Source organism: Bactrocera neohumeralis, chromosome 5, assembly GCF_024586455.1.
Source record: "Bactrocera neohumeralis isolate Rockhampton chromosome 5, APGP_CSIRO_Bneo_wtdbg2-racon-allhic-juicebox.fasta_v2, whole genome shotgun sequence".
Classification (NCBI taxonomy): Eukaryota; Metazoa; Arthropoda; class Insecta; order Diptera; family Tephritidae; genus Bactrocera; species Bactrocera neohumeralis.
The window spans coordinates 61298498-61315213 of NC_065922.1; the positions used below are offsets into that span (position 1 = coordinate 61298498).

At 36.6% G+C, this 16716-nt stretch overlaps 1 protein-coding gene across 1 annotated transcript in view; it reads right to left on the reverse strand.

Annotated features, from left to right (window-relative positions):
- LOC126759389 (uncharacterized) overlaps positions 1–16716 on the reverse strand; it is a 71259-nt gene that overhangs the window by 8303 nt on the left and 46240 nt on the right. Inside the window, exons 3-6 of the mRNA XM_050474137.1 lie at positions 6552–6857; positions 6397–6473; positions 6097–6329; positions 130–5738 (exon numbers count right to left, since the gene is read on the reverse strand). Of these exons, the coding sequence (XP_050330094.1) occupies positions 130–5738; positions 6097–6329; positions 6397–6473; positions 6552–6718 (6086 nt within the window). The 5' untranslated portion in view covers positions 6719–6857. The remainder of the gene's footprint in view (positions 1–129; positions 5739–6096; positions 6330–6396; positions 6474–6551; positions 6858–16716) is intronic.

Sequence of the window (16716 nt, forward strand, 5' to 3'; positions counted from 1 at the left end):
TTGTATATTCCAGTTATTGCAAATGAGTAATAAAATAAAAATCAGTGTTTATAAACGATTTGTAGTTGATGCCCTTATACCTATATATGACATTTCTTATTACATAAGTATTTATACATATACACTCACCATGTGTTATCTGCCTTAGGTTGTGGATTAATGGCAGACTCCAGCCGCTTATTCAACGTCTCATTTGCAATATTTGAGCCCTCGTCCATATTTCGTAATGAGTCAAGATCCGTGGCTGCCTCCACTATGTTGGTAGCTCCTACTATTACCTCTTCGATCGGTTGTTGATTTTCAATTGAAGAGTAATTCACATACTCCACTGCGTTGGGTACATCAATAGGATGAAACGAATTTAACTCAGGGACTGTTGTTTCTGAAGTGTTCTCATCTTTTGTGGTACTATTATCTGGCGATTCCTCTATAGGTATTTGTTGCACTGACACTGTATCATTTAGGTATACTTCTTCAATTATGCACTGGTCATCCTCTATTATAAGAGAGTCTGCTGATTCATTATCATTACATTCGACGATTTCTTCTGATCCCTCCAATTCCTTCGAATAATTACCCTTATTTTCATCTTCGTAGTTACTTATCTCATTTGGCGTAGTTTTTATCTCCTCGGCTACTTCCATAGTTTCAATTCTTGTATTGGTGATATTTGGGCTCTCCAATTTCCTACTTTTCAGATGCTGTATGCCCTCTTCTTCGTTATTTACATCGCTCTCTTCCATTGCGTAGTTTTTGTCCGCGACTGCATTACGCCGAGGAGTTGGTTTTGTCGCGCAACGTCGCTTGCGAGAAAATCCAGATTTTACTGCAGGCAAGGGATTTATGGCAGCTTGGCCGGTCGGTAATTCATTAACCTGCTCGTCTGGTTGTGGTAATTGTGGAGTAACATATGTATCGGTAGACAAAACGACCAATGTGGGGTCAGAATTTTCATTGTGTGGTTGTTGACTTGTTATATTCAGGTGATTAACTCCAATTTGATCGGCGACAGCATCTTGTTTTTCTGCTTTGGCTTCAACAACGACGTCATCATTTTTTGTATCTGCTTCTTTTTGCGCTCGTTTTGCAACTTTCGTTGATTTTCGTTGGTTTTGACATATCGTCGTATTATCTTTGTCATTTAAATCTGATAAATCTAGCTCTTTCATAAAATCATTCGATTTCTCTTGTTGTTGTTTCGACGCTCGGGTATGTCGTTTTCTATTGGTTGTATCTTTGGTAAATTCAGAAAATGAGTTTGGTGAGTTGCCCGATGAATTCGATGTTGCACGCCACTTATGTGTTTTATTAAATAATTTTGGTTTTGTCGCTAATGTTTCTGTATCACCTTCCCCTTCATGTCCGGAAAGGGGCTCATGAGGTGGACTCTCGATGAAATCGTCATCTGCATCGGATTCCTCATGCTGTGCGTGCTCAATGACTTTAGCTGATTCTTCATTAGACACTTCATTATTTAAAACATCCGTGCTTAGTTTTTTGTTGTTTTCCCCGTTTTCAATCTGCAACTGATCTTCAATTAATTTATTTTCGACAATGTTGTCTTCCTCCTTAGATGGATTTTCGTTATCTTCATTTTGTTCTTCAATAACATTATTTACAATATCTCCTATATCTTTTTCTTTTACAGTTTCTTTGTGCTGTGCCTCATCTGGTACTTCACGCGTCACTACAACAATTTCTGTTTGGTTTTGTATTTCAGGCGTTTCAGTTTCTACAAGATTTAAATGAGTTTCATCGGTTTCAGTACGCGGTGTATCAACTACACTATTATTATATTCTGATATATTTGACTCATCATTTTTATTGTTTTCGGAAATTTCCACATGTTCAATAAGAGAGCTATTCACATCACTTGTAGCCTGCTCATTGCCATCGTTTGTTTCACGGTTATTCTCCTTTTCCTCACTCGAAATCTCCTCTTTTTCCAATACAGATTCCATGTTCTTTTTTTGTACGCTTGTTGCTACGAGTCCAGAGTTTTCATCTTTAGCATTTCCATCGCATTTCTCCACAACATGTGTATGTGTTTCATTGTCATTCATTTCACTTTCACGTGTTATCTCTTGTACTACATCTCCTAATATTATCTGGTTTTTAGTTATTGAAACTTCTTTGCTCCCAACCAAGGGTACAAGCACTTCGTCTATTGATTCTATATTTTTGTTTCGCCTATCGTTTACTTCATCTCCTCCTACAATATTTATTTCTTGTTCCAATAGTGTTTTTGCATCTTTGTTTTGTGAAGGTGTTGTCTCTACCAACCCTTCGGTGGGTGTCATCAGCCTGTCAGTCAAAGTTGGCAAACGCTCATCGTCTAACATTGAGGTGGGCGATCCAAACTCTGCACCCGTTTCAGAAATGCAAATTGAACTGTTATCATCAGTTGGCGAAGTGAGACGGCTTTGTAGCACTTCTTCACCTAACAACATGACATCATGTTGTTGTTCCTCCACTATATTATTCTTTATATTTACAGCCAAAGAAATCTCCGTTTCTTGTTCCAACGCTTTATCATCATTATTTAACTGTTGCTCTATGTCCGTGACTTCAGATTGTTCTTTGTTTTCAACCGTACATGCATCCATCAAATTTATTTCACTATGTATATTAGACAATGTCGCTGTGGGTAGCAGAATATTTAAATCATTACTAATATCTTCATTTATCATTTCTCTTTCGGGTGTAGCATTAGATTTAAACTTCTCTTTCGAACTTTCTTCCCCGGTAGTAGTTCTGTCCTCACTCGTGGGTATATCGCAATTTTCTTGAACATCCTCCAAATCTGCGGTATTGTCGGCAGTACTGTAATGATCTTTTAGTGTCTCTTCATCTTCAATATTCTCATGTGGTGGAAAATGTTCAGTTTCTTTAACATTGTCCTCCATAATTGGCTCTAAATTTTCGGTTTCACATCCGTTTTTTCGTTCTGTGTTTTCAATATTTTGCTTTGAGAATTGTAAATCATCATGATTGCAAATCTCTGTGTCTGTTGGACATAAAAGTGTTTCATTAGTTTCTATAATAGCGGATTTCTTTTGTTCCAAGCTTGCACAATGTAAGACCTCCATCGTCGTAGTAGGAGTAGAGAATGAACCATTTTTTAAATTTTTAACTTTTAATATAGTTGTTTCCTCGACGGAATCGAGCCGCACGATTTCAACATTTCCTTCATTCTCTTTATCTTGTTCCATTACTTGAAAATCATTCGTTTTTACAGCACTCATTTCTAAAGCAGGTGCTGTAATTGTCAAAGATTGCTTTTCATTCTCATACTCATTGACGTCATCTATAGGAGCATATTGTTTTTGTTGATTTGCTTTTATTTCCGATTCAACTTTCTCACTAAACATATTTTTTTCCTGGAGTTGGATTTGCTCAGTAACTGTCACTGTTCCATTTTCATCCATTTTTGTCCCAGCAGCATCAATTGCTTGCCCTGACAGAACAATTTCCGAATTATCTGCTGCTGATGTAGGCAGCTCTTCAATCCTTGAACGATTACGAGATTTGAATATACGTTTACCTCGTTCTTTAATCGGTAAACCTTTAACTGGCAACTCCTCCTTGCTACTACAGAAAGACTGTGTTGGCGAAATGTCCGCAAGAGATGCCTCATCAGAAATTTTGGGTGCTGTTGTTTGTTCAAGCAATTTTTCGATATCATCCGCCAACTGTTGATCCCTCTGCTCAGTTGAAAGTTGTCGTTCGCTTTCGGGCAATATGCAATTATCAGTCTGATGTTTTTCTTGTCCTTTCTCCGGAGACAGATATTTCTTTTTGAAATCGGCTATAGATTTTAAAGCGTCGCTGCTAGTCTCATCTTCTTCCTCTTGAAAATCGAAACAATCGGTCCGTGGATTCGCGGGAGCGCTGGTGTGAGGTTGTTCTTCTTCTTTCAGGCGTTGTGGTGACGCTGACATAAGTTCTTCAACTTTTTCATGAGCAGTTTGTACGTTTGGCAATTCCTCTACCAATTTATTTGCTGTTGTATTTTCAGAACTATCATTAAGAACTTCCTTTGAATTATTTTGCCTTTTATCCTTTCCGCGACACTTTTGTTTCGGTTGCTTAACATCTTCGCTTTCTGACTTCAAATCTTGTCTAATTTCTTCTCTCGATTTTTTTTGTACATTTTCCTCAGTGGACCCAAATTCAAGTTCACGCGTTTCTGCGTTTTCTTGTTGCTCTGACTGAAATTCTTCTTCATATTTATCTTCAAGTCTATCCACTTGCTTTTGGTTAGTCGATATATCAGTGCATTTAGTTGGCTCTGGCACTTCAATATTCGACTCTTTTAGATGTTCCTCAGATAAGTGTTCTTCTTGTACTACGCTCGTAACGGAATTTGTATCTTTTGATATATAATTGGATTGCATATTATTTATCGATGCTTCATTTCTGTTCAATCGATCTTTGCCAACCGTTAATTCTGTTTCACCATCCGTGCCTGTATTGTCATCGAGAATAATAGTTTCGCCACAATTTGGCGGCACAACCCCAACTACAACCACTGAATCGGAGCTGCTGCTGCTATTACAATTTACATTCTCCATATTATCAACCACTGTAGGCAACTCTACAGTATAGTCATTTATGAATTCTTTTAATACCGCGTCACGTCGATCCTTCTTCGGTATGTTTCTAATACGATTTTGATGTTGAGTCTGACTCGAAGTTTGTGCACCAAAGTTATTTATTGTCGCGCATACTGGTGTCGCCAAATCAAATGGAGTGTTTTCACTTTTCACTTCTGTTGATGGGGTTGTTGTTAACTTATCTAATTTGAATTGTGGTGTTTCTATCTTTGAAGGCGTTTCCAGACTGCAATTCAGTTTAACACCGTCAACCAACTCATCCTCTTTTTCACCGTCGCTCCAATCGGCCAGTAGCCGTAGGCGTATTTCTTCAGCCGTACTTTTCAACTCGGTGGATTTGTTATCCATAACTTCACCGGAATCAATGTTGCGCTTTCGCGGACTACATGATCTCAATATGTCCTCTGTCGTGTGTGACGATGAGTTATCGGTGGTATCGTCTTCAATACTTAATTTAAGTTCTCCCTTTATGGAAGATACCGGCATTCCGTCGGGCAAAGTAATTTCTTTTATATCGGCATCAATACGCAACGATATGCTTGCTTTCTCACGCGACGTGCTTGCAGCAGCAGACCGACTTGCTCTTTCGCTTCCGGCCAGCAGATAAGGCTTGTATTTAGTGCCACTAACGCTTCGACTATTCACCGGTGACAAGATTTCACTTTTTGTGGACTTTGCTATGTGAATTGGGGTGGTGTCGAGTATTGCAGGGTATTTTTGATCATCATCTTCGCTCAAAGAGTTTCGTTCGCATTTTGAGGATATTGTAGGTAATTGAAGCTTCCAAGTCATCGTAGATATATAGCTCTTACACTCGTTTTCTGAAGTTATAGTAGCCGAAGGTACCTTGCGTGCATTGGACGTTGAGGGCGTCTGTGCGGTTGTTGGCGTGCCAGTGCCGCTATGTGTCCGTCGATGTAAGATCATGACATTTTGCCTTTGGCTAGAGAAAGCGCACAAATTACATCGATAAAAATTCGTTTCTGCACTGCTGGGGATAGAGTTCGTTACGAAACTTGAAGTGTTATGCGGTGAAATTATTGATTTTCCTTTATCTGGAGAAATGTTTGTTGTTGTTGTTGTACGTTTCGGTGTAATGTTGAGGATTTTTGTTACAGAATCCTTCAAATGCAAGTAAAAAGAGTTTAAAAAATAAAACTGCTAATTATGAAAAAGTTTAAGAGCGATATTTAAAATGGTCAGTAGTACCAGAATTTCAGTTTCAACTTATACATTTACTAGACTTTAAACCTATAAATAAATATAGATAAGAGATATTTTGACTATAACTTCACTCGAAAAAATTTTAATGTATTTTGAATATAATTTCAAAAATAGTCGTTGGAGCGTTTCTTCTTCTGAAGGTTCATTAATAAAAATAAATTATGATATGAAATTGCTGAAATAAGTAACTACGTTCCATTAGAAGTGAAATAATTAAACTAATTAAAATAACGTGGTTGGTATATTCAGAACCTACCCCACTTCTGCGTTTATTGTTGTAGTCATTGGTAGAGCTATGTATGTATTCATTGTCGTAATAATCGTCACTACGTCGTGTAAGAGTCGGTCCTAGTATTGCCTTGACAATGCTATCTGGACGATCATTTATAATCAGCAAATCTGAATCAATAGTTTTACGTGTTAAACGCTCAGCGGTCTCCACATCTGAGGGGAACTTCTCCATAAATTTATTTTTGGCATTATATAAAGCTGTTTAAAAAACGGATTATATTATTTCGTGCATAATGAAATTTTAAAAACAAATTAGTATACTCACCAGTCCCCTTTTTAATAAACTCATCTTTTTTGCTGCATTGGAAAGGAAATATTTGTTTTGCACTCTTTATATATTCACTAAAAATATACGAACAAGATAAGTATACAGTTATTTAGGAACATTATTTACAATTGAATTTGAATAATTATACTGACTAGGCATCTTCTTGGAAAAATTTTACAACGCAATACGGTTTCTTTTTTAGTTGTTTGAGAAGGTCATCAGGTTGACGATGCACATCGGTGACTTCACCGGGCCACCAGTTGTTGCCCAGTTTCACCCAAACGATGTCGCCATCCTTATAAGCGTTGTCTTCTGACATGTTTGCAACAATGCTCAATCAGACAAAACACTTGCAACTTGTGTACTCTAAATTGCTGATTGTGCTGTACTTTTTTATAACCCACAGTATTTAGGATATTTCCATCAGATTAAATACAATACTTCACATGATTAGTTTGCTGAAATGAGATATACAAAATATTTAAATGAAAGAAGAAAGCTAAAATTTTATTAAAAATATGAAAAATTAGTTAATGAAAATGGTAATAGACTTTTATAAAATTAAATATAAAGCCCAGTTATAACATTGATAGATTTCACTCATATAAACATACACAATAATTTATACACAAACGACCGTTTCAAGAAAATTTTGAAAGAGATAATCTTTTATATTTTTTTATTAGAAATAAAACAAAAAAGATGAATGAAATCGCTTTAATCAGGGTTGTTGTGGAATCCAAGACAGAACTGCTTAGCTGTCAGAATTGCAAACCAATTCTGATTTTAAATGGTGTCACAGAATTTGATTGGATTTTCGTCCTTTCGAACATACGTAAAACCAATATTCGAACCATCTGTTTACCAATGTGAAAAAACTTACAAATTAATACATTTGAAAGCAATCCTATTAAAGTTTTTAATAAGTTCCGAATTAAAGGAAGAATTTAAGAGATAACATTTATCAAATGAATAAAGACGCATTTGTGTGTTAAATTACGTTTTGTAAATCTAATATCTTTAAATATTCGGGTTTTTTCTAAAAACTCAATAATTAAGACATTTCGTGTTTTATACTTATGTTTTCCCTACAGAAATAAAGATAAATTAATTCGTAGCAATAAAATAACTTGATTTCTTAGCGTACATTTCAAATCTGTTTGCGAATATCTTCTTGCTTTGTTTCTGATAGCAAAACCGAAAAAATTGGTTTCCGTGACACCCAAAACCGACACAGATTATGTTTCGAATATCAAACCAATAATATCTGAATTCATGACACCTACTACTTTTTTTGATCGGTTTCAATTCTGATTCCGACAACTATCAAATTCCACACCCCTGAATAAATCACAAATTGAATGACATTAAATCTCTTATGAAAACAATTAAATTGGTATATTTTTACAAAAATATAAGTGAGTAAATAGCTAATAATGATTAGTCCATTGTCCCTTTCTCTTTGATAATTTCATTCAGTCCTATAACTCGAAAAAATTTAGAGGGGTAGGATTTTACACCTTCATTTAGTGAGGGATAGACAAATACGCCAAAATTTACCACCAGTGATGCCACTTCCGTCATTTCTGCTTTGAAAATCTCCGTTATGGTAATAGGACTCATAGTAAAGAAGGGTTGTGGTCATATCGGCTTAATGACCGCTACTAAATAAGCTATATCACCTTATTTCCTCCTTTGAATCCGTTTACCGATACTCAATGCAAGCTAATAGGCTACTGAGCATTTACTTATCAGTTGTATCTGATTTTTCAGCCAAAACCATTAACTTAAAGTACACTACAAAAAGATGTTTAACTAACTCACGCCGCTTTGGTGGATGATTGGCAAACCTATTTATGTTTATCCAAAAAGAAAAACACTAATGTGATGATTTACGCGACCTAGCAACCTTCTGGAACTATTTAGCATCGGACATCGACTTTATCTGAATCTAAGGAAGACAATAAGACTTCGAAGTCGTAGATAATTTCGTCTATCTTGGAACCGGTATTAACACCAACAACAATGTCGATACCCAACGCAGAATAACACTAGCCAACAGGTGCTACCTCGAACTGAGTAGGCAACTGATAAGTAAAGTCCTCTCTCGACGAACAAAAACAAAACTCTACAAGTCACTCATTATTCCTGTCCTGCTATATGGTGCAGAGGCATGGACGATAACAACATCTGATGAGTCGACGTTTCGAGTTTTCGATAGAAAAGATAATTTATTAAAGAAAATTTATTTGCGAATTTGCAACAGCGAATACCGCAAGGGATGGAACGATGATACAGTTATACGACATTAAGATTGTTCAGCGAATTAAGAGCCATCGGTGGCTAATTCATGTCGTCCGAATGGATGAAGACACTGCAGCTCTGCCAGTATTCGCCGCAGCACCTGTCAGGAGAAACAGTGGAAGAGGAATACCTCCACTGCTTTGGAAATACCAAGTGGAGAAGGACCTGGCTACACTTGGAATCTCCAATTGGGTCTACACCAATAAAGAAGAAGAAGACAATAAGAGTAGTAAGAAATATACCCATAACATAAATTAAAATTATACTAAGTTCACGTATTGTATATAGTGACTTTATGAATTTTTTGTGCATTGTAATTCTTTATTACAATTTATAAATTATTTAAACGGTACATTAGATTATGTAAAAATATTAGGTTGACCGAAAAAAAACCAGTGATTTTGCATACAAACGGCGTTGACAATTGTTTGAACGGCTTATGACTCTGTTATTGCATTTTTGCTTTTGTCAAATATCAGCTGGCACTTTTACCTTGCTTTAGAAAAAAATCGCGCGTAATTTTATTTATATTTGTTTGTTTGGCGGCAATTTGCCCAAATTGGAGCCCACAAAGGAGCATTTTCGCCATATTTACTTTATTATTTCCGTAAAGGAAAAAATGCAGCTCAGGTTGCTAAAAAGTTACGTGATGTGTATGGTGACAAAGCCTTAAAAGAAACACAGTGTCAAAGTTGGTTTGTCAAATTCCGTTCAGGTCGGCCAAGTGCAGTTGATGACGACGTCATCAAGGCTTTAATCGAATCGGATCGTCATGTAACTGAGGGTGAGATTGGAGAGAAGTTAAATATACCACAATCAACCATACATGATCATATACGACGTCTTGGGATGGTAAAAAAACTAAAACTCAAAAAAATGTTTGAAAAAATCACCGGTTTCTTTTCGGTCAACCTAATAGTTTAGGTTAAGTTAGTCTGGTACGCTCGTGAGCCACGCATAAATCAGTCTTTAGCGGTGCCAAAATGGATGCGTTACGTAGTAGTTCATGAGAAGTAGTAATCCTTAAGAGTGCCTGCGCATGACGCGCATTTCTATGGCCTCACTATCGATATCTCTTCCAATATCAACTTACCGTGGAACTTCAAAATGTTTGAAGCCTTTTCTCTTGCTAGTGCGTGATAATAGATGTTCCACTGTTTCCCTGGTGCCTTTCTCTTGACATGACCAGAAATCATCTCGATCTGTCAGCCCCACTCTGTGACCAATGAGTATTATAATCATTTTCCTACAGTCTCTTCTGTTTATACATAGTACATATGTAAAAATAAATTCGGCGACAATATTCTTACCGACAATAATGAAAACAATGATTTTGATATTTTTCGCAATTAATTTATATAAAAAATTGCTTTTCTAACTTCTTTCGGATGTTTAAAATGGATGGAATGTGCTCCCTCATCCATCCCAAGTCTGCTAGCATCATTAATCGTACAAAAATATATTAAGAACATATATATGTATAACGACATATACACATACATATGCACATATACTAGAAACAGTAAATTTATATAACCTTTGTAAATACCAGTCCTTAATCTGACTTTTATGGCTTTAAATTTAATAACAGAACATAACATCCTACCACTTATACTATGTAGAACTCTAGACTCTCAGATATCAATTTACCTATATTATGTCAACATTTATATCAAATATTTTAGACATATTAAAAGCAAATAAAATCTAAGGAAAAAAGGAAGGAAAATATCGAGGTGATTTCTAATATTCTAGTCTAGAATAAGAAGAAAACATACTGTAAGACTAATGTAATTTTCTCTTTGCCTAATCGGGTTTAAAAAGATTTATGATTATATTAGCATTATCGCCTTTCTTTCGGCGATATGATCGATCATTGCTTGATTAGATATGGCAAATATTTGCCGAGTTTCGGCATATAGACAAAACCTAACCGCTGGCGCCAATTGTTCTTAACTTGTAAGTAAGCTATTCATAAATTCAAACAAGATTGATAATTTCCGACAGTTAAACCTAAGTACATACAGTCACATAAAATGCAAAATAATGTAACACAAGAGACGAAACAACGATATAAAATAGAAATGACTCTTATTGAAACAAAATTTTATTTTTTGTTAAAAGTAAGCTTTACCTGGTAGCTGAAGCTAGCAATATACATATACTAATACAAAATGATTTTATTATTAAAAGGGAATGAATGTGAATACATGTTTCAACATGTAAAGGTTGTCCGAAAGTTAAGGCAAGATCGGAATTATAAACAGAGTGTCCCAAAATTAACGCAAGATTTATGTGGTGCTGACAACCCTAATAAAAAAAAAACAAATCGGCAACAGGCAGGAGGATCGAGTCTCTGTCTGGAGTCTGGAGGATGAAAAGCCTCAAAAGAGAAGCCCCCCTTTTGATGACGGCCATGGCAAACGAAATAAGGATTAGGATTTGAGGGCAAGCACCTGGAATGTCCGGTCCCTTAATTGGGAAGGTGCCACTGCCCAGCTGGTTGATGTCCTCGTGAAAATAAAGGCTGACATCACCGCTGTCCAAGAAATGCGATGGACGGGACAAGGACTGAGGCGAGTAGATCCTTGTGGCATTTACTACGGTGGCCATATAAAGGAGCGCTAGTTCGGTGTGGGAGAGAGACTCCGTCGCCGAGTACTGTCATTCACTCCGGTGGATGAACGTCTAACCATAATCCGCATCAAAGCGAGGTTCTTCAACATATTGCTGATTTGGGCCCACGCCTCGACGGAAGAGAAGGACGATGTGATCAAATATGCCTTCTATGATCGCTTGGAGCTCACCTATGAGAGTTGCCCCCGCCACAATGTCAAAATCGTGCTTGGCGACTTTAACGCCAGGGTGGGCAAGGAAGGTATATTTGGCGTAACAGTCGGTAAATTTAGCATCCACGAGGAAACATCCCCAAATGCGTTGAGGCCAGTATAAGAAAATACATCAAGCTACCTGGCTGCCTCCGGATCGAAAAGCCACCAACCAGATCGATTATGTTGTGATAGACGGAAGACACGTCTCCAGTGTTCTAGACGTGCATACGCTCCAAAAGTCCTAACATTGACTCGGACCACTATCTTGTTGCAGCCAAGGTTCGCACCTGCCTCTGTGCAGCAAAAAACGCACGTAAATAAACACAAGGAAAGTTCGACATCGATTTTCTACTCGACTTGCACTCCTGCTCTCTGGGCACTCGTCAATAATTCGGTATAAGGGAACTTTGGGACGGCATTTCAAGCTCCTTTCGTACAGCTGCAATTGAAACTATTGCAAAAGAACAGCTGGTACGATGAGGTGTGCCGTATCGTAGCGGAGAGAAAGCAGACTGACTAAGTCCAAAATGCGTGAGTATGAAGAGCTTGACAAGCTAGCCGACAGGAGTAATGCTCGAAAATTCTACGAAAAGATGCGGCGACTAACAGAAGGTTTAAAGACCGGAGCATACCCTTGTAGAACTCCCAGAGGTGATCTAGTGTCTGATGCTAAGAGCATGCTAAAATTATGGAGGGAATACATCTCCAGCCTGCTGAATGGCAGTGAAAGTATAACGCCAAGAGAAGGCAAACCCAATTCCACAATCGACGACGACGGAGCAGACGTTCCATTGCCCGACCATGAAAAAGTTTGAACAGCAATTACCCGTCTGGAGACCCCACAATCTGCACCAACTATCGTGGGATAAGTCTCCTCTACATCGCGTATAAGGTTCCATCGAGCGTATTATGTGAAAGATTAAAGCCCACCGCCAACAAACTGATTGGACCTTATCAGTGTGACTTTAGACCTGGCAAATCAACAACTGACCAGAAATTCACCATACGCCAAATCTTGGAAAATACCCGTGAAAAGAGAATCGACACTCACCACCTCTTTGTCGATTTCAAAGCTGCCTTTGACATTTCGAACAGGAGCTGCCTTTATGCCGTGATGTCTGAATTTGATATCCCCGCAAAACTAATACGGCTGTGTAAGCTGACGTTGAGCAACACCAAAAGCTCCGTCAGGTTCGGGAAGGACCTCTCCAAGCCGTACGATAGCAAACGAGGTTTCAGACAAGGCGAGTCTCTTTAGTGTGACTTCTTCAACCTACTTCTGGGGAAAATAATTCGAGCTGCAGAGCTAAACCGAGAAGGTACTATCTCCTATAAGAGGGTACAGCTGCTGACGTATGCTGATGACATTGATATCATTGGCCTTATCAACCGCGCCGTTAGTTCTGCTTTCTCCAGAATGGAAGCAGAGGAAGATCTCCCCTACGTTGGAAGGATCAGGTGGACAAGGACTTGGCTTCGCTTGGAATCTCCAATTGGTGCAACCGTGCGAAAAAAAGAAACGACTGGCGCGCTGTTGTTAACTCACCATAACCGCGTAAGCGGTTTCTACGCCAGTAAAGAAGAAGAAGAAGGCAGTTTACTCTTAATAAAAATGGAGCGTTGCACGATATAATAATGTGCCTTCATTATTGAAAAATGTTTCAAAAATAATGAAAGCTTGACGGCTGCAGTACGAAATTTTCATACAAAATATGGTGGGAAAAGTTTTTTAACTTCGTCAACTGGTCAAAGAGGTTTTGAAATGATACGCCGCATTATTCGAAGAAACTTAACCTAACATATGTACCTATGTCACTTAGTTTCAGTCACTTCACATATCATATAAGCCGGAAGTTCGAAAATCTTTCTAACATATTAGGTATATGGGGCTAGGAGAAGTATATAAACGTTGTTATCCATTTTTGGCATCACAGAATATTATTTCCAGAAAAAAATGGTTCCTGAATTTCATTAAGATTCCTCAAAGATTGACCGACATTTTCAATAAAAAATCAGCTCTAAGCTGGCTAGGTGAGGTTTACATATTCGGTTACTGGGGTCTTGTAAAGTTATTGTGAGATTTCGACTATTTTTGGCGTCAAGATGCCTTAAATGCATTTTGTGCAAAGTTTTACTTCGACAACTTCATTGGTATGCGAATTTCAAGGGTTCAAAAAATTCTTTGTATAAATAAAAATTGTTGATAATTATTGATTTTTGATGCTTTGTGATGCTTTTCTATGCTTTTTATTTCGGTTTTAATTTGCTGATTGTAAACAAAAAACAGCTGTTAATAGCAGATTTTCCAATAAGAAAATCTAAATGGAAATGCCACTCGCTGAGTTTTATTTATTTTTTGTGCTGAAATTTAGTAAAATTCCAACAACTTTCTAACACTGGAAATAAGCAAACAACCACATAATCTGTAAACAAGAGCCTAGGTTGGTCAAAGTTGGTTATTTTGTCATACCGCATTTTGTTGTTGTTTACTTAATCACATAACCACATAACCCGATAACCACCTTATCGTGAACAGCCTAACTGTATTGTAATTTAAAATTGTAATATACTCGTACATATGGGAAGTAGATGTGGTTAAAGATTTCACTCCGTCGTAAAATAATGACATTTGGTTGATATTGGTCAAAGAGTTTGTTAAATATAGGATTTCATCTAAAGGTGGGCGGGGTCGCCCAATTGTTCAATTTAAATAGTAACTCCTATAAAGCCGTACCATCTTGAGAGTTAAATGTAATGTCTCGGAGGTATTTATTTATTGAGTTATCGCACCTTTCGTTATTCTACAGTTTTTGAAATTGTGCTAGAAAAAACTTCTTCTCAGCAAATTTGGTTAAATAGCCTATATAAACCCACTAGCGGGTGGATCATTTATACATGATATATAACACTATATCTATATTGATTAGTTTTAGGTGTTACAAACAACCGTAAGGTAAATACAGTACAAAAAAAAGTAAAGATATTGAGATATATACATATGCACGTTTGGGAGTTAGTCGAAACCATGATCAATTGAACGATCTAATCATCTTTGATTATGCATCTGTATTAGAATCAAATGGGCTGATGAAATTCAAAATAATTTTATATGGAAAAAAGCGTAGTTGTCGTTTTATTTTGTCCCCGATCATATTTATCTGAGTACATGTTTCGCTACAGTATGTCGTTACAAAGAATCTTCTGGTTTTGCAAAACTTCTATATTCTGTAAAAAAAAACATTTTAATTTTAATAATGCAGTCTCTATCTATTTTAATTAATTTTCTCTTGAAGCCTTTGATCGTCGCAATTTTCACCTTATCAAGTGAAAGTGAAATGTGATCTGAAATAAAGCTAAAAGTAACTTAGAAAGTGTATATGTCCGATGACATACATATGTATGTAGACACAAGATATGTAATATCATCATACACTCATTTTTAATTCTGAACGGTAAGTAAAAGCAATAAGTGCGAGTTCACACATGGGCTCTTTTGTCGCCCAAACCGGTTTTTAGTGGGCGAGAGTGTTTTTTCGGCGAGAAGAGACCGTGCCGCTCGTGCTCGGGTGACAGTCTTTGTATTCTTGATCGTAACAGTTCGCTGCTACGCATTTAAGCAAACCTTTTCTTTTTGAAATTATTTTCATTGTTCCAATGGCGCTCGGTTTGAAATTTGAATTTTGTTATCTACATACTTTTTGTATGTAATATGCATAGTATAACATAAATATAAAAAATAAATATATTTAAATTTCTAAATTGAAAATATTATTAGCGGGTATTCAATACATTCTGATGGATTAGGGAATTTCCGTCATAAGTTTTTCTTTGAAAATATTAATAGCGGGTATTCGAAATATTGTTCTACTATATTCAATTCCTTGTAACCAATGTATGTGACCAACATACCAACATACAAATGAACTATGTAACAAGCAACAAGTAACAAGTGTCGTGCAGCCGAACCGCACAAACATTAACGAAAATTTTATGAAAAGGAATACAGAAAAACTCGACTAGAGTTGCTGGACTTGTGTCGCTCGTGTGAACGCACTGAGCGGCACCAAGAGATAATTTGCCGATAAACCATCACCGTTTGAACGCAGTATAATAAAGATATTATGTAAGCATATGCTGCTACAAATTCATACAATGCGACAGACGTTTGCTAATAGTAAACACTCATATTAACTTAGTAAATAAACTAAGGATATTTGTTCGCAGGCTAACTGGTTCAATGTCGGCTATGATTAATGTGCGAATACTATTTGCTCACATGACGTATGGCTTAAATGATTATCAAAATACAAGTACACGTACGTACGTATGTACATGCAAAAAAGAGAGTGCACGGCAACAGAGTTTATTCAGGTGCCAACAAAAATAAACTAATAATTTAGGAACATTTTATAATTGTGACTGTAGGGAACATCCATATACATAGACGTATACATTAATATTTATTAATTCTTGTGATACTATATATGCATGCTACAATTGCAGACGAGCTTGATAACACAGGTGAGAGGTTGTATACCTTTATTTCCAATATCATTACATTCGTATTGTGTTCTTTGTGTCTGCAATAAATCTTTTAAGCGGATTTGAAATAAGGAAAAAAACCTAGAAAACCTTCTGCGTTATCAGAAAGTATATTTATAAAAATATGCTAATATATGGGTATACTATCTACGTATGTATGTACATATAATCTGTAAGTACATTTGTATGTATAAAAGGACGTGCAGCGAGATAGAAATACGGTACTAAATATTTCGCAGTTAAGTATTTTTTGTATTCTGTGTTACTTGATTATTAAGTAAAAAAATAAAAGTTATTTTAATGAGCAACCAAAATGTCTTCACGAATGTGATTAATTGTTATCCCTAAATGAGATAATCCAAAGGCGACGACCATAGAGCTTAGAAAAAGGAAAATACTGTATACATATACATATGTATGTTTGTCATTAAGAACTGCAGAATTTTTTCCTATTTTTAAAACTTCACATCTCATGTCGTAACACACTGTCAAAATTGAAAATTATATTTTCTGAATGCTTTCACTAAAATGGCTATACAGACCACTTAATTTGAAATTAAAAGAGAGGCATTTTTCTCTCAGCTGATCTATTGTAAATGTGGCCACTATTTCATCAACTTGGCTAGGAATTTTTCCTATT